At 34.2% G+C, this 24,350-nt stretch overlaps 1 protein-coding gene across 1 annotated transcript; it reads left to right on the forward strand.

Annotated features, from left to right (window-relative positions):
- Positions 1 to 705: 705 nt before the first annotated feature.
- ODF2L (outer dense fiber of sperm tails 2 like) lies at positions 706 to 23,518 on the forward strand. The gene is made up of 17 exons (XM_050712351.1): positions 706 to 858; positions 1,485 to 1,645; positions 3,209 to 3,332; positions 4,249 to 4,380; positions 5,367 to 5,429; positions 7,268 to 7,339; positions 8,784 to 8,900; positions 12,061 to 12,246; positions 13,544 to 13,653; positions 14,414 to 14,549; positions 15,110 to 15,220; positions 15,429 to 15,530; positions 16,642 to 16,800; positions 18,940 to 19,025; positions 19,120 to 19,282; positions 20,210 to 20,335; positions 23,390 to 23,518. Exons 1-17 carry the CDS (start codon positions 706 to 708, stop codon positions 23,516 to 23,518), a joined length of 2,130 nt encoding a protein of 709 aa, XP_050568308.1.
- The last annotated feature ends 832 nt before the right edge of the window (positions 23,519 to 24,350 follow it).

The following is a 24,350-nucleotide window of genomic DNA, read 5'->3' on the forward strand; positions in this document are numbered from 1 at the left end:
GAACAGCCTACATCCTGATTTTGTGAGGAAGGGATTTTTTTAGTTAGGAGTCTCCCCAAATATTGTTACACTCAAGTATGTTCCTAAGGAGATATGTATGGAAAAATATAAACTTTATTCTGACAAATCCTTTTGGAAGGGATGTATCTGGCACAGTCACAAAAAAAGGAAACGCGATCCACTTGTGAAACATAATCAGTAGTTAGTGCAGCACAGATGAAGGCAGGTTCCTGGTGCTTGATAAGAAAGTAGGGGAGAAGGCTGTGTTTGCCTGTAGGCCCTGATACTTTGACATGGACTTACAATGGCGTGGGCAGCATTATTTTCCTGTACAGCTACAAGCCAGGAGCTTTTCCAAACTGGGAAATGAGAAAAGCCATTTCTGCCTCACAAGTGGCTGATCTCTGCTGTGACATGTAATATCTCTGCCTTCACTGGAAACAGAGCTTACCTTTGCCTCATAGATAGGTGTGTTTTGTGAGCTGTCACTTTGAGGGTACATCCTATGGTATCACAGTATTGTACGCTTGTTGGAAACAATAAATGAAAGTGAGATTTCTTTGATCTTTAAAACTCCTTCTAAATAATTTGCCTGAAGAGCTGACTTGTTTTATGGTGATATGCCTTGAACTGGGAAGGTGAGTATTCTAACAGTGAGTGAGTGATACTAAACAGTACATGATTATGAATATATTTCAGGGAAAAATGTGTGTGGTACCAATTACATCTGGAGAAACAGGAAAACTCTGTTCACTGGTTCAGCTGTATAAAGACAATTATTATAGAACTACAAATGCCATCCAAAGCAGAAAATACTTTACTGATCTAAGCAAAGAGTCTGACCGTCTTGAACACCAAGTAAGAATATATGTAAGACATGGTGCCAATGTAAATATAATTTTCTTATGCAAGTCTTTAACACTTAATCTTATCATTTTCTTCATTAGACATACTTGAGTGTTTTTTTTTTGTTATGTCCTGTGCACAAAAAAAAGTTCCTGCGAAGTTGGAAGGAATTCAAAGGGGAAAGGGGGCTAAATGTGACCTTTCGTTGCTGACTTTCTTAGTTCTCCTTCATAAGTCATAACCTTTCCTTCTTGCAGGATAACAGATGGGTGTTTATTCTGATTTTTTTCTTTTAATTTTAAAGATATTATTTTTGATCTTTAGGTTTTCAGAGAGCTAGCTGTGAGGCTACAGCATGAGGCTTTTCATTGATCATTACAGAGGAAGTAGTTTCATAGAGAGACTGTTAGAAAGACAACTATGGGAGAAATGGAAAGTGGTGTGATTAATTCAGGATGAGTCACTCTCAGTTCTTGGAAGTCTTCTGAAAAATTCCCTTTAATTTTCTGACTGATTATTCTGGGGTCATAAAATGACCATTCGTGTTTACAATTTACTTACTCTGTGGTAGCAATTGTAGTCAGGAATGGATTAAACTAGCTGAATACATTGTTTATAAGCTTGCAGAGCCTACACAGGAGAAAATTTGGAAGCAGAGTTGGGCTCCATGTCCTCATAAATATCAGATCAAGATTACAGAACTGTCACCACTGCTTAAAAAAAGGTCACCAAAAAATCACCTACAACAGAGCTTGAATGAAAGTGCGTCAAGAAGGTGTGCTTCAAGCAAAGATAAATGGTAAAATGTTAAGATATAAGGAATGTATTTGTAAGCTACTTAAGCATTTGAAGTTTATGAGTATATTAGGCCTGTAAGTATTGACCTGTGAAGACCTACATAGAGAGCTGGCATAGATTGGTGTTAGGGTATTCTTTTTTTGTGTAGGTGTGATGGTGTTACCCTGATGGGCAGATAAACTCCACTACAGCTGCTCTCTCACTCCCCCTCCTTGAAGGAGAACGGGGAGAAAATACAATGGAAAGGGCTCAAGGGTTGAGAGAAGGATGGGGAGATCACTCACCAATTATCATCACGGGCAAAACAGACACAGCATAGGGAGTTTAATATAATTCATTACCTATCACTAGCAGATTAGAACAGTAAGAAACTAAAAACAAACTAAAAACACCTTCTCCCCCATCCACCCTCTTCTACATCCTCCCCCAAAGTGGTACAGGGGAATGAGGACTGCGGTCAGTCCCTAATACTTCCTCTCTGCTGCTACTTCACGGTCACACTCTGCCCCTGCTCCTGCGGGGTCCCTCCCACAGGATGCCGTCCTTCCCAAACTGAGCCTGCGGGAGCTGTCCACAGGCAGCAGCTCTTCAAGAACTGCTCCAGTATGGGTCCGTACCACAGGGTCCATCTGTCAGGAGCAAACTGCTCCAACATGGGTCCTCCATGGGCAGCAGCTCCCCCCAGATCCCCTGCCCCAACCAGGGGCTCCTCCATGGGGGGGCTGCAGCGTGGAGATCTGCTCCATGTGGGACCCATGGGCTGCAGGGGGACAGCCTGCTCCACCAGGGGCCTCTCCACAGGCCGCAGGGGAACTTCTAACTTCTGCTGCCTGCCTGGAGCACCTGCTGACCTCCTTCTACACTGACCTTGGGGGCTGCAGGGCTGGTTCTCACTCCTCTCCCAGCTTCTATTGCATAGCAGGTTTTTTTTTTTGTTTTTTTTTTTCTTAAATCTGCTCTCCAGATGCCCAACCAGCATCGCTCCCTGGTTCAGCTCTGGCCAGCAGTGGATCCCCTTTGGAGCTGACTCTGATCTGACATGGGGCAGCTGCTGGGCTCTGCTCACAGAAGTCACCCCTGCAACCAACCTCTGCTACCAGACCTTGCCACATAAACCCAATACAGTAGACCCTTCTGAAGAAAGACTAATTTTATTTTTTTGCTTACAGAGGCACTGCATTTTCGGTTGAAATCTTGCAATACTGCAAATGAATGAAAACCATAAACCAGTCACAGTTAGGAGGGTATTTTATTAGCGTTTTCTAATATATGATTTTAGTGCTGGAGATTTTATTTTGAATTTTTCACCTTTAACATAAAATATATGTCAGCAGGGGGCAAGTGCTCTTTTGAGTAGTAAGTACAAAGTAAATAATTTCAAATATGTATTTGAAAACAGTGATGCAGAGAAGCCAAAGTATGAGGTCCATACCGCATCAACTTTACTATGCATATTAAAAACAATCAGTCGTAGAATTCTGTATGAACTAGGCATATGTGTCTTGCTTATTTACTTACTTATTAAGAGAAGTCAATTTGCATTTATTATTTTGCATGTGGTCAGGCAGAAGGAAAACGCCCCTCGTGAAAATGGTGCTTTACAGGAGGTTTTTGAAGCAGACATGAAAATTAATTCAGCAGAGGACTTTATGCCAACTTTTAAAGATGTTATTGGCAGAATAACAAATGTAAGTATATTTTAGTCACATTCAAAATAAATTGTTATTGTTTTAATCTCGTCTCTATCAATGTCTGTAGAATTATTAAGCTTTTCAGCTTAAGTTTTTAATCTCTGAAAATGCTTGTCACATTTACAGAGGCCATATGAAAGACTTCGTGAAAGAGCACAGAGAGGTGTGAATTTTCCAATTTTAACCTGTGTTAGATATAACCTGAAGCTGGAGGGCCATAAATGTGTGGTGAATGTTTCAAGCATTGTTAGTTCTTTTATAAGAGAGATACTATTTGCTCACAGATTCAGATAAATGCATTTGTTATCTGTATGTTGTTGATTTTGCATGCAATGAAAAACCTTGTTTAGAGATATTCTTTAAAATTCTGCCTTTTTTTTTACATTCACAAATTAATACAGCCTGACTATAGAGGGGATTTTTTCAAGCTTTTAAAATAATTTCTCCCTCTAAACTGTCATCCCAGAGTTCCATTTGAACTTCTCCCAAGAACATTAACATGAAAATGTTCTGTATAATTATGTGCAGATAAGGATAGGATGACTTCTTTGCATGGATTTCCAGTAAAGCTTTTGATGCCAAAGTTTCCACTTGTTTTTGTTTTGTTTTTTCTTGTAGCTAGTCTGACTGGATTTACTCCTTTGAAGTGAGATTTGGACCATTTATCAGAAAGAAAAAATAAAGTTGATAAGCATACCATATTTCTGTTAGGTTGGAAGATGAATCTGTATGTCTCATACGCAGTTTAAACACTACTGAGGCAGCATTTTTTCTTTTAGTTTACTGTGTAGTTGCAAACATTTATTAATTTTCAGTGACTGTTTTTTAAAGCCAAATTTGAATATTAATAATATATGTTGAGGAAGTATTGTAGGTCATCCATAATATCTTCTTGGTTATGATGTTTTAACAGGCTTGTAAACTTTCTGTATCAGAGATGACAATTACTGGTACACAAGAGGATTTGCTGGTAGAGGAATTAGAAACACTCAAAACCACAAAAAGATTGTTGTGGCCTTCACTTCAAACAAGAGAACATGAACATGTAAGATAATCTGAAGGAATTGTTAGCTACCTGTGGGAGCCAGAGATCATGTGCCTGTAAATTGCAAGACAGGTTCTGAATACCTGGACTATGGAGGCAATGGGAAATGCCTTAAAATAATGGGAATGCAGAGATATTAAAGAGCATATTCGTCCTCAGGTAACTGGGCAGGTAGGATGCAGGAGCTAGTTGGGCACAGGTATTTCCAGCTGGAGGAGGTATGTTATATTTTTTTAAGGTCTGAAAACAGCTGTTCTAATTCCTGATACAAAGCACAATACAGTTTAGAGAGCTAGCGCAGGAAGTACTAGAATGCCACGCTTAACTTAATTTGACTGCCACTGTGCTGTGGCTAATAATTTAATTGCTGGTACATCCATGCTCCTGTACATTCCATGGTGCTGATTATTACTTTATTGTTGTTCAGAGTTTAGGTTTGATTGCATAAGACGCTGACTCACCCTTTTCTTCTTGGAGACGTAGGTTCATCCCCTCACTGGTGAAATTAAAATGTTCATGATTTACAATCTGAAAATCCCACCAGATTATTTATGTGGTTTTGTTTGCTTGTTTTCAGATTGAAAGTTAGCCCTCCTCCAAAATTGATACTTTACAGTAAAAATTTAATTGACGATGTTATAACTACATAAATTCTTTCGGATTTTTAGTAATAGTTAACATAAGTTGTTTTTTGTGATTTCCCAGCCTTTGTTTTCTGTTTCAATTTTCACATTCTCATATCTAAATGAAGTTCCTGGAAGCCTTTAACATGTAATGTTAGTCTTTAAAATATTACAGTTTGTACAAATGCTTTTACTATTTGACTACACATTAAAATAACATTTAAATATTTAAGGTATTTAGACTCCTTTTCACTAAAATAAAAACATATCAAATTATGTGTATGAAATTCAAAGCCATTGAAAAATGCAGAATCATTTATAATCTGAAGTAATTTGTTAATATTTCCTGCTTTTGTCTTGCAGTTAAGCAGCAAAAATACCGACACTTTGATACAGAAGTTAAGTGAAAATGAAACCCGAAATGCTGTAAGTAAATTGAAATTTCTACCTCTTTTTTTGTTCTACCTTGTACACCTAACAAGGGTTATGTTGTAGTATCATACAATTTCGTGTTACAGTGGCAAGATGGGCTTAGGAACTCTACTGCTAATTAATACAGTCTATATCAACACTGAACCACTACCACTATATTATTGGATATTTTAGGATATGCAGTGCATTTTAGTATTCCTCCTGTTACAGGGTTTAATGCATTGCACATCATTTTTTTATGTAGGTAGATTCAGAATAATTATTACAGTTACTGCAAATGAAATAAATACTGCCGTAAGATTACATACTGGCTCTGCTTTATGCAATAGTCTTTCAGCTAGAACCTGTCTTTTGTTCTGATGTGAATGGGCACGTAACATAGCAAACTTTAACTTTCTTTCTTGCTCCCACCAAAATGACTGTTAAAAGAAAAAAAAAAGAAGCTTTATAAATTGGTTCTGATACAAATTCACAGTACCTAGGTAGCCATGACGATTGAGTAATACAACTTTGAAGAAAAAGGAAGAAGCATTTAAACCCTGATTCCATTTCCTTTATTTGTCATTTACCAACATTAAGAAATATCCTAATAACAAGAACCCTAAAATTCAAATATTGAATTCAGACAATTTTTTTTCATGAATGAAAAAAAATAGTATTTCTTATTACTTTTTTTTTTTTGGGGGGGGGGGGGGGGGGAGGGGGGGTGGACTACTTATGGAAACTAATGTTTCCATAAGTAACTTCCAATTTTTTAATTAAAAGACTAAGTGTATCCAAATTCTGAAGAGAAAGTAGAAAGAGATACGTCACTCTAGGAGTCCTGCTTAAAAACACTAACGTTTTCTTGCTAAGACTAGGATACGGTGTTAGCCTAATGTAACAGATGAGGAAATTTAAAGCACTGAAGGCTGTGATCCTGCAATTTTACAGTCTGCCTATGGAAATCAAACTCAACTGCTGTCAAGAGTGTTAATTCTACTTGCTATGCTCCCAGCTGTGTTCCTGACCTTTCACTTGAGCTTTTCCCAGGGTAAAGGTAGCCCTGTGTAGCTTGGGAAAAGAGAATAGCAGCACTGCCACTTTCAGGAGTAGTCTGCAATCTGATCACCTGAAACCCTTAAGATATCCTATGTAATTTGTCCAAAGTTAAACAGTGAATAACCAGAAATGCAGCTGAGAGTATGTGATTTCCAAGCAGCCCGACCAGTAATAAAATACTTAAAAAACAATCTCTTATATTTTAAAGCTGTTATTTATTTGATCAGACAATCTGTTAAATACTGACCTAAGAGCTCAAATAAAAGAGGTCTCCACTCAAATAATGTGTTAATTGGATTTTGTTCACAAATGCTTATTAGGTCTATGGTTATGTTGTATTAGCTTTTTGTTTTCTAAAATCTTTGTACAGGTGCCTAAATTTCTGCTCTGTCTATTCATCTTTGCTTCTCTTCCCCTCCCCCCCCCATCACTTTTCCTACTGCCTGTTGTGGTGTTTTTTGTTTGTTTGTTTGTAAACAATGTTTTTTCTCTGTGTAGTAATAAAAGAAGAAAATATTAAGAACAAATTGATTTGGAGGAAATTGTGGAAAATGTTTCAAAATAAATCTTAGTGAAATTAATCAGCCTAGTGCCTATTATGATCTATACAGTCAGAGTAAATATTACACTTCATCAGATGTTTTCAGGTACATAGTTGAGGTATTTGTGGTGTATCATCACAAAATGGAATCTGTTATTTTTACAACTGAAATATTTATCAGTGCACATTACTGCTGCATTTCTGTGTACAGATATAAAAGTAATTTTTGTTAATTTTTTTCCCCATGAAGAATCTCAGGAGAAGGATACTCAAAAGGGAGAAACATGTCAAAGAACTTTCATCCATGCTTCAGTTTAAAAAAGTGAGTGACCAATTATTTTGGAATAAATGTTTTCTCCCAATGTACTAAATTCTTATTTACAAATTTAAAGTTTTGATAAAAGCAATTATTTCAAAAGATTATTAAAAAGAAAGTCTGAAAGACATTTCTATATGAAAATATATTCAAACCTTCAAGACCGTATCCAAACCTATTTAAGAGTACAGATTATCCTTAACACTATTGCCCCGCAGTTCTGGGAGGGTCATAAATCCAGACTACTGGCTTTGGACCCCTTTGTGGCTTCTCCTTTGCAGAAGTTCTGGAATAAACTTTTACAGTGAAGTAATACAGAATAAACTAAACTGATATTTTCACAGTTAGTATCCATGGCCCTTTGGAACTCAACAAATAAAGAAGGGTGGTGTGGACAGCAGATCTGATACCTTCAAAGGCTGGAAAAACGTCATTGCTTCTCTGAACCAGGCAAAAGAAGGGTCTGAGTGGAGAAACAAGATTAAAAGAATTGTCTGTGGACAATAAAAGGATAAAAGGATACAACAACGATTTCAAGATTAGTGTGGTTTATACACAGTTTAGCAATCTGTTTTACACTACTCTTATACCTGAATTGCACATAAGGTGCATGTAGTGCAGGGTGGCCCAGAGTAATAGAGTAGCCCCAGTTAAATCTTTAAGGTGTACTTTGATTTTTGTAACTCCTTGGGGTTTATTGAAACCCATGGCTTTTCTCCATTTTTTTTTCTCAACCAAGAGAATTACCTCCCAGAACTCAGCATTTTCTCAACATAATTTTCCCCACTAGCCTTATGCAGACTTGGAGAAAGCATTCTGCAGACTCTAGGTTCCCTAGCCACAACTTGGAGTTCCAGTCCACTAGGACTGCCTGCACATTATTGCTTCATTCTAATATATTGCCTCAAAAGCAGCAGAACACCCTAGGTTTTTTTGGTTTTTTTTTTTTGGTTTAGCATCCATCCCTTGCTTCCAAAATCAGCTATCTAGTATAATAAAGGTTAAATGTATTCAATTGGATACAGGCTTAAACATTTATTAGTAAAAAAAAAAAAAAAGGAAATTAAGTGATTGCAAATAAAACATACGGATCAAAGGGATGTGCCATACCACATGGTGCCAACTGAACAATACTTTCTTACTTGCCAAAGATGCTGGCATGTCCTTTTATTTATCTTGAAGTGGAGCACCATGTTTTCATAGAAACATCCTTTCGCTTAAAAGAATAAATGCTGAATAGGGTTGTTTACTTCTAAGAAAGGCCTATAAAAATTCTGAAGACCATAATGACAGCAAACCTCAGCATAGATGGAGTCTACACAACATACATGCCCTGACTAGATCTCTACCTGATACTGAACAGCTTGGGGGGCCCAGTATCTGAAAGTATAAAAGATTATCTATGCTATCCCCTTGTTCCTTTTCAGTTGTGATTATTTCTCTTTCTTAGATCAATGTACTGAAAGAAGACCACATATCAAGATCGGCAAGCACAGTAGAAGCTCACCTGCAGTGTCAGATTCAAAGAAAAGGAGTGGAAAATGAGGAATTAAAACTGAAAATACAGGTTAACATATTTTTACTCGTGTTTAAGTTTATATGTAAATTAAGAAAGCCCTACTATAGTCAGAGTTTAATTCACAACTGAGAGTTGTATCTTTTTTAGGTATTGCTTTGATTTCAAGTTTTTTTTTTTTAATATACATGGATATATTATCAAATCAAATATATATTTTTTAATTTCAGGTGTCATTTGAAATAAACCCTTGGTAAAAGAAAATTTTGGAATAAAAAAAAAAATTATATTTTGCACAGTCTGTCTGACTGCATTATTTTAATTGCAAGTTTTTTTTTTCTTATTTTCTGAACTTGTCCATGTTAGTAGCTCTACTGAAGAAAAGTTAAGCACAAGTAAAAGTATTTGCACTCACCTAACTTTACTATCTGGGAGATTGATATCTATCCTGAAGCAGTTTCCGTATAGTTAATAGGAAGAAAGAGACAAGCCCCCAGCATGAGTCTGTTATTTTAAGCTGTTTAAGATAAGTGTGAAACACACCTGTTTCTTTTTATAAATTGTGGAAGACTCAATAAAGGTCTTAATGCTGACTGATAGAGAAATGTTTGAGTCTAATCTTACTTTGTTTAAGGTAGGTAAAATGTTTTCTACTTTCTTCAAAATAAAAATAATTAAAACAAGCAAAAGGAAGATTTGGGTATTTACAGTTGTTACTGGTAAGGAAAAGGTTATGTGCCAGGGACTGGAGTTGTAAGCAGTCTCAGATTTTAGTATTTGAAACTTGTAAAGAATGTAGGTATAAATGAGAGAGCCTTGTTTGCAAAACTGTGTGTTATTAATTTACAAGCTTTTTTTTTTTTAATAGTGTGCACCCCATACAAATTGTATCATTTGAACTTGTTAATGAACCTACAGCAACTCAATGGAAAAAAAAAAGGCCACTTACATCTATGTCTATATAAGTACCTCATATTTTCCTCTGAATAAAAATTGCTTTCTTGTTCTGCCTAATGTAGTTAGAATTACAACATTTTCCTTCAATGATACTTGAATAAGTAACTTGATATATAACTGTATTTTCTTTAAATCTTTATATAAAAGTTTCATTTGTGTGCTTTTTGAAAAGTGCTGAAGTCGGTTGCTAGCTGGCGATGATTTTGTTAGCGTCTAGACAAGAACTTGGGACTGCATATGAAATTAATTCTCCCTTTAAATTTACCTCAGCCACTGAATAATACTCAAAACACCCATTTTTAGTGTGATTGTGACCCCCTGCGGTTATAACAGGGGATAACAGTTGTTTGCTTTTATCAACATTAAGGAAGCCTATATATAGACTCAGAATGTTTATTTGCTCTGTTTGTTGAAGTCATTTTTCCTGCAAGTCACGTGTTTGTTTATTAAATACATTCTAAGAACCTATATATGAAAACCCTTTCCTGCATATGTTTTTTTTTTCTTTTTTAATCATTTCATTTTTAGAAGTTGTACTTTTCATCTTGTTAAATCCCAGTAAGCTGAGGCCATCTTTCACATTGCAAGTTACATAGACTTTGCATTGATTGTAGATAAGTTTTGGGGCCGTTAGCAGCACCTTTACTAAGAGATATCCTCTCATATGCATACTATGTGCATGTTATAGCAACTGGCAAATAGTGTCATGAATAAGGCTGGCAAAGTAGCATAGTTACTAGGTAAATGGTGTGTCGTGGTCCCATTCGTGTAGACCACAAGTTAAATATTAGATGTTAAATGCATGTTTCTAATCATTCTTAAAATTAGGATGTTTATCAATGACTTGAGGGGAAAAATAAATACTGATAGCCTACTGACATTGCCAGAAGAATAAGAAATTATATGAATGAAACTTGCATGTGTCTTTATGAAAATAATTGTCTACTGCTAGCTTTTTCATGTTTTTGATAAACTATAGTACCTTAAAAATAATGTATCTGAGATTCTCCTTGAAGCAGAGTCCAATATGACTGTTGTTGTATGTCATCATACAGTGTTTTAATATCTGGTCTCCTTTTCTATTCATATTTTAATAGAAAGCTATATGTAGATGAAAAATATGGATGTCAGGAAGTTAGAGAGGTCAGTTTCCCAGATTGGATGGGATTAGTAAACTGTGTTCATCTGACATTTCTTGTTAGTCAGAAATATTAACAACAATAGGAAGGATTATATCATTACAGTTGTAGAACCCAGATTTAGTCTCAATTGAATCATAAGTATTTGATAATGTAATTAAATGGATGAAAAATACATGAAGGCTGCAAAATCAAACACGGGGAAATGAGAGTCACAAATTGTCCATACAATGTGTGATGTACTACGTTGGTTTAAGCTTGTCATAGCCTGTTTTAATTATATGTTGAAAACTGTCTTTGGTAGTCTTCATCAAATATAAAATACTAGATTCTTTTTTAACTATTTACTACACAATTTTGTTTCATTAATAGAGTGGTGCCATTATGTGCATGGGGGAAAAGTCAGAGATGTTGCAAGAAAATAGTATTTAGTCATCTAATAAAAGACCCTATCACAATATGTATATTTGGGAAAAGACCTTGGCCTTTCCTAGGTTCTTGATTTAAAACAAACAAACAGCAACAACAAAACAAACAAACAAACAAAAAAAACCCACCACCCACAAAAAAATAAACCACACAAATTCAAGATTTTAACTTTTGTTTTAAATTTCATATGCAGTGTTACTTATCTCTAGTCCTAGTTATGGACATGCTGACTTCAGATTCAGAGCATAGACTGCAAGTACATCAGTATGTATCACATTATTAAGGTGATAATCTTTATAGAAATAAGGGAATGACGTAACCACGTTTATTTTCCATCCAATAAATGGGTTCAGTGGCCATGCCACATTACCTACACTGAAATTTTACATTCATTGCCAAGAGCACTTGCCAATGGTTAGATTGGTGTCTTTCCTGCTACTCCTGTTTGTTTCTGTTTCTATTCCTCCTCAACCTTTCCTCTTGCTCATCTTCGTAATGAGATTCCCAACATGTATTTTCTCTTGCCTACTGCTGTACATACCTTGGCTAGCTCCTTGTGTCAACTACAGGATACAGAGACATTAATGGAAACAGATTAAAATTGCAGCTCTGTTCCTCATTATATCTCACAAACTGATTTGTAAGGTACAGAATTTGAAAAGATCTGATGTTTAATTATGCTGCAGACTCTAGAAAAGAAAATAGCAGAGTACAAACTTCGAGTTGGTGAATACAAGCATCAGATATTAGCCTTAAGGAAAACAAGTGAGCAAGAGAAGACTGGTCTGAGAAAAGCAATCACATCCCAGAAACGAAAAGCTGCACATTTTGAAGAAGCTGTGAAAAACTTAACCTCCAGAATAAGAGAACATGTGAGTGACTACACTGTGAGTAATGTTGCACTGTGTTCTTTTAAACTGAAGATTTGGGAGACTTTTACCTTTGGAAAATAGGAAAGTTGGTTGTTCATGCTACATTTGCATCTGTTATTTTTTGTTCCTCAGTTAAGGAAAAGCTTGCTATAAGTGACCTGCAAACTATGAATTATATTCGCTGTCTTTCTTTTGTTAAAATTTAGTGAATGTCTTAAGCCACGAGGTTGTATGCTCCAAACTGTAGTAAATGAGAGGAGTCTGATCAGCTTCAATTACACCTTTTCTGATCTTCCTGTTACACCTTTGTGGAGGTGCACTGACTAAGCTCAGAAGTATGGTACACTAGCTGGCAGTTCAGAATTGGGGGTTGAAGTCTTTATTTTCTTTATCAGTTTACGGCGCCTCACAGGGATAGTTAGCTTTCTATTTCTAAGCTGCTTGCTCTGAACTTTTTCAAAATCCAAGCACAACTTCCTTAATCCATATTACTCCTTGGATTCTTCCTCGTCCCTTATATCTGTACTGCATGTAATTTTTCAAAAAGGCCAAGTGGATCAAAACTGTGCTGAGATCTTTATTGACTTATTTGGATTTCCTAATAAGAGTGTGTTTTCATACTCTTGTGTGCATTGCTATCATTCTGGCTTTGTCAGTATTAAAGATGTATTTTTCCAGTTAGTATACCTGGAGTTGTTTAATAATTATTTATTTATTTTATCTCTGTGAGGAAACAGTAGTAATAGCAGTACAGAGGAGTGGCATTAGTCTAACTCCTAAACTTCTGATGTTTTGTAGTCATACTGTTGTTTTCTTTGCCCATTGAAGACATCACGTACTTTCAAGATCGCATGTGTTGGTTAATGATCCATACTTCTCTGAGGGACTTCATGTAACTTTGCATTTCTTATCAAGCTATCATTTTTTAAATTCTTTAAATGTTTTGGCAGAATTTTATTTTGTTATTAATTAATATAATTTATATACGTAGGGATGTATTGGAGAAATATTTTTGTTTTAAGAAAATATTTTCATCTTAAATGCTGGTATATTCTGAAGTTGGTATACAGTACAAGTGTTGAACTATCTCTCTGCCTTGAGAGCAACTTTAAATGTGGGTAGGGTTTTTTGTTTGTTTTGAGACAAAAAGACAAAATTTACATTGCTTTGTACTACGGCAATCCAATAGTGCCAGCTTATATTAAACACCTCCTGTGTTTAAAAGATTTTGTAGAATGAGATGGCATTCTTTATGACATCCTTATGTTACATGATCTGTGATTCATGTATTCTATAGGAAGTCAAATTGTCTGAAATACTCTCAGCTTCTGATGTCTGGAAAAAACAGCATGATAGAATGGTAGAAGAAAAGGCAATGTTAGAAATTCAAACAGAAGACCTTAAGAAGTAAGTTAAACTGCTGGTTTTTGATTTTTATAGTTTCTGTAATCACATAAACTTAATATTTAGTAATGTATTAATGTTGACAATGTAAGCAAGTTTATGTATTGATATTGTAAATTTTTGAGCAGAATTTTATAGTTGAAAACTAGAGCAAATGTAATAATTCTAGCTACGTTTCACATTTTTTTTAAAATAAATTAATTCTCCCGTGGAAGTAAGGAATACGTTATTTCTCCTGCATTCTTGCTAATAGTCTGAGCTTGCTAGTGACTACTATGCTGCTTCCTCAGAATCATTTAGTAACTGATTCAACAGCTTGAGTCAATCCTTGCATCTGCTGCAGCATAGAAGCTTCTTAGGCTTCCGGATTCTACTCCGGATAAAGGAGCAGCAAAATTATTCTGGTTGCATTAAAGTCTCACCCCACTGGTTCCTCTCAAATGTCCATTTGAACAGTTTACTCTTGCTTGGAAAAGCAAGACAAAACTATCCAATCTTATTCAAACTATCCAGTCAATGTACACACAGAATATGCCATACGTTCACTTCCTTGATGGATCACATCTCTTTTGGAAAATAACTTATTTCAATAGATACTGCTTTCTTAAGATCTTTTTAAAGGTGTTTAAATGTGTTCTCCAGTTTCTTTTTTTTCCTTGTAATAAATAAAAACAATGACGGAACGTATCTTAAGGTACAATTTAATTTGCATAGTGAGAGTTTTGGAAACATCTAATACAGAAGTTCTTGCCTATCTAACAAGGCAGATAACAAGCCTTTCTGAAGACCTGAAAAGAAAAGAGGAATACAGAAGAAAATCTAATGAGGAAATTCTTGGAAAGCTAAATTCTGTTAACTCTGAAAATGAAAAGATTTATCTTGAAAATGAAAAATTAAAGGTGAGATGGTTGTAAATCACTGAGGAATGGCTCTGTATTTCTGATACATTAAAAAAAATTAACCACATTATTTCACTTTTACCCTTCTGTCTAGAGATACCACACTTGTAGAATAAATTTTGCCACCCATTTTTTTTTTTACAGTAAGTGAAATGAGACGTTTAAAATTTATCTACTGGATAGTAGATATCAAGTTAGGAACAGGATTTTCTAATCATCCTGCTTAACCAGGATGCCATTTATTTTACTGTCAGTAGCTACAAAATTGTTTACCTAGAAATTTTCTTTTAATTAAAAATAAAGTTTTGCAAACATAAGAACTGAGTTCACCTTGATTACTGATTTCAATTTTTTAAGTTTCCAGATTTTGTAGTGTATTTATCTTCCCAAGTAAATATTCATATAAGCTGATAAGTGAACTGTGGACTATTGTTTTTGTTTGACAGGATAAATTGTTGCCACTCCTTTTAATGTCTGCAGGTCACTTGATGGTAATATTATATTGTATATTGTGTTATTTTAACAGCACTGTAATGCTTTTTTTCCATGTTTTAATCAAGGTTTCCCTTGCTACATTGGAAAACAGTACTGGCTCTTTTGAAAATGAGATGCTAGGTCTGCAAGAAAAGGCAAAGTTACAGGAAAACCTTGTTGAACAGTGTAAAATTCAGGTGACTAGCATATTGAAACGTTCAAATATAGGATTTAAATCTATAAGTAGTTTTGAGGAAATGGTAAAGCTGTTATTTGTAATAAAACATTTGTTGTCATGGTGATTATAATGCTGTTGTAATAGAGGAATGACAGAAGCTATACAAATAATTCTATCTTTTCTGGATTTAAAAAATAAAATATGGGTTTAAATGTATTGTGTTGTAGGTACAAAAATTACAAACAGAAGTAGGATTGAAATCCAGATATGAAACAGTCTTAAATGAAAACAAAAGAATAACAGAAAACAAATGTTTAGAAGTAGATGAGGTAAGTTTTGCAGTATTATAGCATGCTCCCAAACAATTCTGTAGGACTTTGATCCTTCGTATGTTATTGTGATCCACTTATTGTAGTAGTATCAAGGTACTGGCTGTCTTTCTTTTTCCATCTACAAAATTGTATTTAAATGCACTGAATGTTATACTAACTGTTACTTGCGAACGGATGTTTTTTGGATACTATATAATTGCAAACAAGTGGGAAAAGGTTCTTAGACAAATGACTATGGGCTTGGGCTACTATTTTAGAATTCATTTTGTCACTTTTAAAAATACAATTTTGTTGATGATTTTAAAACTAGATCTCTTGACAGAACATCTGTGAAAGTTGTGTAGGGAAGAAAACCCACTGTAAGACTGCTCTGCAGCATAACTTCGTTTTACATAGTGGTTAAAAGAGAGAACCCATATAGAGATGAGATTTAATTTTTTTCAGCAGGTGAAGCTGAATGCTGGAACACATGGTAGGAAAATCACTTTCCTGAGTTCCACTGCTCATCATAATACATTTTCTTTTCAAACAATAAAGTTGAGGCAGGGACAAGGTTTGTATTGCCTGACGTGGTTTTAGAGAATTGAATTAGTCCTCACAGAGGAGCATCTCAAATGTTCATTTTATTTCATACTAACTTTATTTTTCCATGATTCAGCTGTAGAATGGAGAAAAATATTTTCTGTTCCCATAAATAATATTTGTGCAGCATTGAATGCAGCATTAGTTGTTGCCTGCTTTTCAAACACTGCAATATTTGTATGGCCAGAATTTTTCCTGTAAGCTGCTTAGTGTGTTTGCATGCCATCTTCCAAAATATATTATGATAAAAATAAAAATTTAGGTGTTGCATGATCAGCTACTAATACTTGCATAATTTTGTAAACGTTCGTTATCAGTGTTACAGAGTCTTTAATGACATGTAGTCAGAGACAGAAATTTCCCCAGTCATGAACTTGTAACTTTGTTGGGTATTTATAAAATAGATGATGTTATGCAACCTATGTAGAATTTCAGATTTATTACTTGCATGGAAAGCCGTTAAGTTTTATAACACTTAATTTATGGTTTTACACTTAGATTTTTTTACTGTGATGATGTTATGCAGGTGAAGGACAAAATAGAGGCTGAGTCAAAGGAGTTAGAACATGTTTGTGACATACTGAATGCAGCTGAGGAAAAGCTGCAAGGATTTCAAGAAAAGCTTATATACTGGGAAAGGATCAATGCACAGAAACACAAAAACCCTAGGGAGCTACATGTTCAGGTGCCTAGAACATAGTGATTTTTAAAGATAAATGGAAAAAATGTGAAAGAAAGTCTCTGGAATACTTTTTCCCCCTCTATTAGTGCATGGGCCTGTTAAGCTGTTTCCTTTGTTGTTTGCTTCATAAATCAGAAGCTCAGAAACTGTTGCCAGAAGCGAGTTCAGTATGTGACAAGAAATCCTAGTTACTTGTCTTTACTTTCAGATTTTCTATTTTTTAAATAAGTGCATTCTTGAACCTTTTGCATAGTTATGTCATGAGAAGTCTTTCAGAATTCTTCCCTGGAAATAAATGGTTAAATCTAAGTATTATTTGTATCCTGTGGAGTAATTTAATACCACATTTATTTTGTTTTTAATGACTCATTTATAAACCAGACAATATTCATACAGAGAAATAGCCACAAATTATATTTTTAAGATAACTTTACCATGTTAACGAGTACACTGTGTTGGTTGATAAAATATAAAACAAGTATATGCTTCAATAGGAAAATTTCTATTTTTAGCAGAATTTTAACACTACTGCTTTAAGAGAAAATAAAAGCCTGAATCTAAATATTCCTCAGCCTTTTTTTGTCTGTGACATCAATTTCCATGGTTGTTTTTTTTTCCTCATTTCCTTTAATGTGCTTTGTATTAGAAGAGAATACTTTGCTAGCAAAAATGACAAAGGTGTTTGAATCAGTAGGGTAGAAAATAAATTTAATCTTTTTCCTGTGTGTGGAAAACTTATGCTGACTTAAGTTGAAACATAGTGAGTCTCTGTGTCCCTATAGGCCTTGTGCTCTTTAAAAATATGTATACCTTGATGTTTCTTTTTAAATTTCATGTCAAGATCATCATTATAACATCAAATTTTGTTTGTATCTTTTTAAATACTTATTCCTGAAATATTCGTAAGCTCATAAATCAATTTTTGCATAGCAAAGTATTTAAGCAACAATTAGTTTTGAGGTACACATAGATAATTTTATATGTAATTTTAGTCCAACTATATATTTTCCTGAACAAATGCAAAAAAAAAAAAAAAAGCCACTTCTAAGCATAGTGACATAATTGGGAATATAACTACTAGTATGGTAAATAGCAGTTAAATTTTGGCATTAAATCTCAATTGTGTCCTTTAGATATTTTAGCCTGGCCCTTGATCCTATGATTAGAATTTAGGGAAGTTTCTTCTGAAGTAACTGGACTATGTGCAGAAACCCTTTCCTGGGTTCATCTGGACTGGGACATCAACTTACTACCCCTATGCTGAAGGTTTCTTCTACCCCCAGTCTGCCAGTAGAACAGCCTATATAAATAACGTCAGCAAATTCAGCCAGGTTAGCTCAAGTTAGTGAATGGAACCGCTTGAGGTAGTCCAGTGAATGATGGAGGTTGTGAGTTATGTTACGGTGCCAGCAGAATGCTGATATGGCCATTTACTGCTGATCTGAAGCTGATGGTTGATAGCAAGAGCGATAATCCCACTACTACTGTTATGGGATTTAAAAGACAATGTAAACATTTGTCAATCTGGATGCTGGGTAGGGGTAAAATAGTTTGGCTTCTTGCTTTTTTTCATGTCCTGCTAGTGATATACCTCTTTTTATGAACTTGATTGTCATTTTTAATTATAAATATTTACCACTTTCTGAAATCCTTTGTTAGTGCTACCCTGTTCTTCACAGGTAACTATATATATATATATATATATATATATATATATATATATATATGTATGTATATATGTATGTATATATATATATAGTATTATTTTTATGGTTTCTGTGACTCTAGAGTGAGGGAATTTATTCTTTCTGGGATTTAAAGCTTAAGAGTCAAGGTTCACAAGGAGACAGACCTGGCCAGCTCTCAAAACACAACGCTGCATGGGCAGCATATGGGTTTTGTTAGGATTTCACTTTGTTACATAGCAGGTCATCAGTCTTAAGTGTTCACACAAAGTTTTAGTCCGCTACTTTGACTGCATTTTTATTTGTTTCAAATATAGGATAGTTCTTACATGAATATAAGATGTACTTGAAATTGAAGTTAAATAATTTGACTGGATTTTAATAGGCAGGTTTACTTTACTTTGTAATATCCTGCATATAAGTCTCTTCAACTAGAAAGGAATTGTCATTTTCACAGGAGGAAGACAACATAAATTCCATGGACAGTCATTCCTTGGAAGTAGAAAACTTTAACATTCAGAAGAAATATGAAGACCTTAAGAGGTAATTCTTAAAAAATAAAATAATCTGACTGCAAATAATTTCTTTACTGGTTTGCTGTAATGAATTATAATACATTAATTTCTTTTGCCTAAAGGAAATTAGAAAAGATAGAATTTCAAAATGAAGAACTTGCTTATCAGCTCAAAAAAGAAGATGAGAGTCTTCAGTGCAGTAAATTGCAGCTTGAAAAGAAAATTGCAGAGTATAATGGTTTAACCAGACAACTGGAATCTGCTTTGGAGGAAGGGAAAAAAATGGTACTGATTATTTAGTGCACCTCTCAGCTTTGTTTGCTATTTTCTGCTTTCATATGATGTTAAAAACAAGAGAATAAAAGATGGGAAAAGATTATTTGCATATAAGGAGCATTGCTAAAATTTACTTGGAATTCTGCCTGTTTAAATATGAATCATGCAATTCAACTTCTTTGTGGAATACATATCCTATTGAAATTAATGACAAAGTTCAGTGAACCAACATTTCACCATCATTTTTGTGACAAATCAAAATGCTTTAACTACATTGTACATAAATCTCACGAAGAGAACAGAAGGTTTCTGAACGAGATCTTAATTTTGCCCTCCACGATTAATTTTGCAGTCCACGAGAACTTTGGTGCTAAAGTCTTTCTAATTTTAGAGGAAGGATTTGCACCCTTTAAGCGGAGATTTTTTGTTTACACAAAGGATGCAAACAGTATGGAAGAGGAAATGTAGGAATTTAGATTGCAGTGTATTATATTAGTTTAATCAGAAAATAGGCACAAGGTTGTAATTTTCATCTCAGATTAATCATATTAACAGTTGGACTTGATCTTAGAGGTCTTTTCCAACCTCAGTGATTCTATGTTGAAAAACAACTATCTCAATACTACTTCTCAATACTGTCTGAGAATATAGATTTGGTTCTGAAAAAAATAAGTTGGGGTACACTTACAAATTAGTTACTATTAGTTACTCGTGTGTGTGTATATATATATAATTTTTTTTTCCAAATTGAAACTGTATTCAAATTCAGCCAGAGTACTTCCCAGGTTTTTTGTAGTTTCTGTGCATGGGAAATAGCTGAAGTGTTAGATAATAGAATGGGAAATAGAGCTGTTAATGCAAAGGTACAAGAGAATAGTTTGGTTTGGGCTTTAACTGCAAGTAGATGTAAATACATTCTATCTCATACTATAATAGGTAGCTGAAGAATTTGAAAGACTGTCATACACAGAACAAGCCCTTCAGACAAAAATACTACTCCTTGAATCTGAACTGAGAGAGTGGCAAGAAGAGAAAAACCAACTTCTCTGCAGATTTCACCATGTGAGTAAATAACATTGTTTATGACTTAAGAAATTACTTACATCATTTTTTCCATGAAGTTTCTTTTACTGAAAACCACTGTTTTAATACAATTGATATGCATTTTAGGAAACAGCAAATTAATTCAACTCGACAATATACTTTGTATATTGACATTTCTAATAGACTCAACAGATGTTTAGCCTATCTTACTAAATAACTGGAATAACATTGAGTTTACATCTCTTATGCAATCCAGTTTTCCCAGGAAGCCAAAATCAAAAAAAAAAAAAAGATATGAAATTCCCTCTCAGATTAATCAGCTTCAGTAAGCATAACTAGATTTGAGTAATAGAATAACAGTTCCATAACCATGTAGTGGTATCTTTTTTTTTTTTTTTTTTTTTTCCTCCCTGAGTTGATAAAAGAATCTGATCTTACTGGAATTTGTGCAAAGCTTTCAGTTGCATACTGATGTTGCATGTAAATGTAATTAGTAACAGAAGAGATGTTTTTTTGTTTGTTTGTTTGTTTTTTTCCAAAGTTTCAGGCTTCTAAATGCCTAGGCTTTGATATGCAAATACTTATCTTCTTAGACTGTGGCTCTGCTGAATAGGTATTTTGGATGGGTAATACTATCTGAAAGCCAAAAAAAGTGTTGGTGGGGAATAGGGGGCTACTTAATGTTTTAATGAATCTAAAAAATCTCTTTTCATTGTCTCTTAATAAAATGACAGCCACACCTGAATTCCCTACACTGGCAATGGCATATCATTTGCTTCAACCAAAGTTTTGATACAATTAAAGATTTGTCCAGCAATCAGTGATAATAAACTACAAAGCTATTTAAAATAAATATAAATGATGGTAAAAAGGCACTAAAAGATACTACTACTCTCCTAGACTCTCAGAAACAATATTCTGTATTCTGACTTAAAGCTTTCAAGACTAAAATCTTAAGCCAACCTAAATGTAAATTCTATTCAGGATTCAAATAAGGCATCAGAGATATAGTTCTGTGTTTGATATGCTTAATTTTTATCTGCATCAAGTGTAACTTAATTAATGTCTGCATTTGCCCTAAGATAAAAGTGTTGTTAAAACAAAGTCAGACATTTAAAATTACTATTTCAAATTTCAAATATATATATTTTTAATAGTAATTTCTTACTATGCTGAAGTTAAGTAGAAAATTAAGAAAATTTTCTTGCCTGTTGTCCCAGAAGAACACTCAGGTTGAATTGGGGTATAAAATTTAATCATATTCAGCAAGCAAATTACCACAATATCTTTGCTTTAATTTTAAGAAAGAAATGAAGTTCCTTGCCCTAAGGAGGTGTATTAAGACTAGGCATTCACAGCTTTTTTTTTTTTTTTCGGGGCGGGAAGGGCACAACAGTGAGAGTGTTGTAGTTCAGCCGAAAGAGATTAAAAAAAACCTCTTTATTGGATCCTATACCTTAACACCTATGTTCAGTGATTCCAGTTTGGTTTAGTCTTCTTTAGGAGTTTTTGGTAGTAGAGTATGTGTATGGTGGTATAGAAACAGTGTATTTCAACTTTATCTTTTCTATTCTTGTTATGAAATCAAGTGTAAGTTGGGAATCCTTAACTAATTTTAAAGCCCTGGAGATTTAAAGAACCTGAAAATGTACATCAAAGAAACAATATGGAAAGGGTCACTGCCAGCACTTACAAGGCAGAGTTACTGTTACGTGGTGCTGTATGCAGTTATTCCTTTTCTGATGTCTGAGCATACTTGAGATCAGATCCCAATTTATTTCTCTCAGCAACTTAGAAAACAAGCACAGACTTGCATTTCTGTTTTTGTCAGTTCTTATTGTACTCTTTATTAATTTGAAAGTAATCATTTTTTATCACTTCTAAGAAATCTGTAGATTATTTTATTGTTTATTTTAGGCCTCATAGTGATTTCTTTAAAATCAGTGGTAGTCAAGTTACTTTGTTTGAGATCCAAAATTGGATCTCTAGCACATGGCTCTACTTCAAGCTATTTATATTTGCTATTTTGAATGAAAATACCAGCATATTTTCATTTCTGAATCATTATTTGCTCCTTAGTCCATTTTAAATGCTCACACTGATGGCTGGAGGTAAAGAAACTCTGAGAATCACCAATCCTAGATAATAAAAATTCAGGTCACTTGCCAGAATACTCCTGCTGATCATTCTGTGCGAAAATAAGATATTTTCAAATGGTTTCCATTTTACAGTTAAAAATAAATACAAAAGGTATTTGTCTGAGAAGAACAGTTGTAAATTAATTCAGAACATACATTGGTTTTTTGTTTGTTTTATAACTACATTTACGTATAACCAGCAATGCATTATAGAAAATAATATGATCCTATTCACCTTGTTGTAATGAAACTGGAAACAAAATAGGATTATGAAGGTAACTATTTTCAGTTAATCATTCTAGATAGTTTCTTTTTCTAGAGCTGGATTTAAATCTGAAGACTTTGATATAATTACTTTTTAAAAAATGTATTTTAACCAACTAGCATCTGAAATCTGTAATAGGTGTAAAAGGTAACTCCTGAATATATGTAACACCCATGTAAATATAACAAACAATCTCTGCTGTGCATCAGGTATGGGTTTAATGAGCAGGTAGTGCTGCAGTTAGTCTTTTTGTTCTTGTTCATTTGTTTGCTTTATTTTTTTAAATAAAGAACCATAGGCAACAAAAATCATGTTACAACAGAGATCAGTAACTAATGTTTCCTTGAAAAATCAAATTTATAGAGTCTTAAGTCAATAATAGAGTTAATATGCTAGGAGTCACTTATGACACAAATTTAGATTAGTTTCTACATTCCCAGGCCTTTTTTTTTTTTTGGATTATAAACCTATTTAAACATGTTCATTTTGGTTCTGATTGAACATAAATCTTCTGTGTCTTGAGGCCCTTTTGAGGACCTTATGTTTTCAGAGCCCCTGAGAAGTTTGAGTAACTAAGGCTTATAAAATTTAGGTACTAATTCTATTACATTAATATTTTGATTTGTATTTATTTCTAAGTTGTGTTGTGTTACTTTTCTTTTCCTTTAGAATGAAAAGCACCATGAGATATGCTTGAAAGAGCTGGAGAACAGCCTACGAAAGTCAGAAAACAAGAACCAGAGCATCCAGAATTATGTGCAGTTTTTGAAAACCTCATACATAACAATGTTTGGCTGAATCCTTTAACTTCATTAATTTTAATAATAAAGAAACTTTACAAGATTTGGCTCTAACTGTTGTTAGAGTCAATGCTATTGAGGCCTCAGAATTTTGCTGGATTGAACTATATTAGTTTAGTTTGTTTTAGGAAAACTTCTGCTATGGATCTGGAAACATGGGTCAATTATTGTATATCCTACTGGTTGATTACATTCAGAAGATTTAGTTGGTATTACTGATATAAATAATTGTATTATTCATGGAACAGAAAAGAAAAGGCAGTCTGTGATAGTAGTGAAATGTGTGTAAGTGTAGGGTATGCGCACAGAGTTGTAAATTGGTCTGTGAATTTACCATGTGTTAGGTCTTGTGCTATAAATTCTTGTGTGTCCTTTTAGTTCATGGTAAATGCCAGCTTATCATAAATTACTTTTCAGTCTCAATGGGGGAAGAGAACACTCATGGACTGGCTGTATAATAATTTGCATATCTTTGTTATTAATAATTATATCTTATTAATCAGTCATTATCCATCTGTTTCTGTAGAGATCTAGCTGCCCAAGGTGATGACACACATTCTGTTAAGACAAGCAGGAATTTAGAAATAATTAGGTTCTCTCCCTTTCTTTTTCCTGTAACTTTGCACCATGTGTAATGTGTAGTGTAGTACACAATACCACGCTGTGTGAAAGGCTTGCAGCCACCAGGCTGTTCCATCCAGCCTTGTTCCCTACATGCCACCATCCCATTATGAAAAGGAGTACATCTATCTTTTACAAATATAATTAGAAAAGTATTTTAAATACAAATATAATTTAAGCTCTGAATGTGTTAAAATACCCTTTCATGT

The sequence above is a fragment of the Cygnus atratus genome, chromosome 8, assembly GCF_013377495.2.
Source record: "Cygnus atratus isolate AKBS03 ecotype Queensland, Australia chromosome 8, CAtr_DNAZoo_HiC_assembly, whole genome shotgun sequence".
Taxonomy (NCBI): Eukaryota; Metazoa; Chordata; class Aves; order Anseriformes; family Anatidae; genus Cygnus; species Cygnus atratus.

Excerpts from the sequence above, each read along its gene's own strand:
- ODF2L (XM_050712351.1), top strand. The coding sequence starts at position 706 with ATGTGTGTGGTACCAATTACATCTGGAGAAACAGGAAAACTCTGTTCA. Across the intron at positions 5,430-7,267 it reads AAAATGAAACCCGAAATGCT|AATCTCAGGAGAAGGATACT; the intron begins GTAAGTAAATTG and ends TTCCCCATGAAG. Across the intron at positions 15,221-15,428 it reads TTGAACAGTGTAAAATTCAG|GTACAAAAATTACAAACAGA; the intron begins GTGACTAGCATA and ends ATTGTGTTGTAG.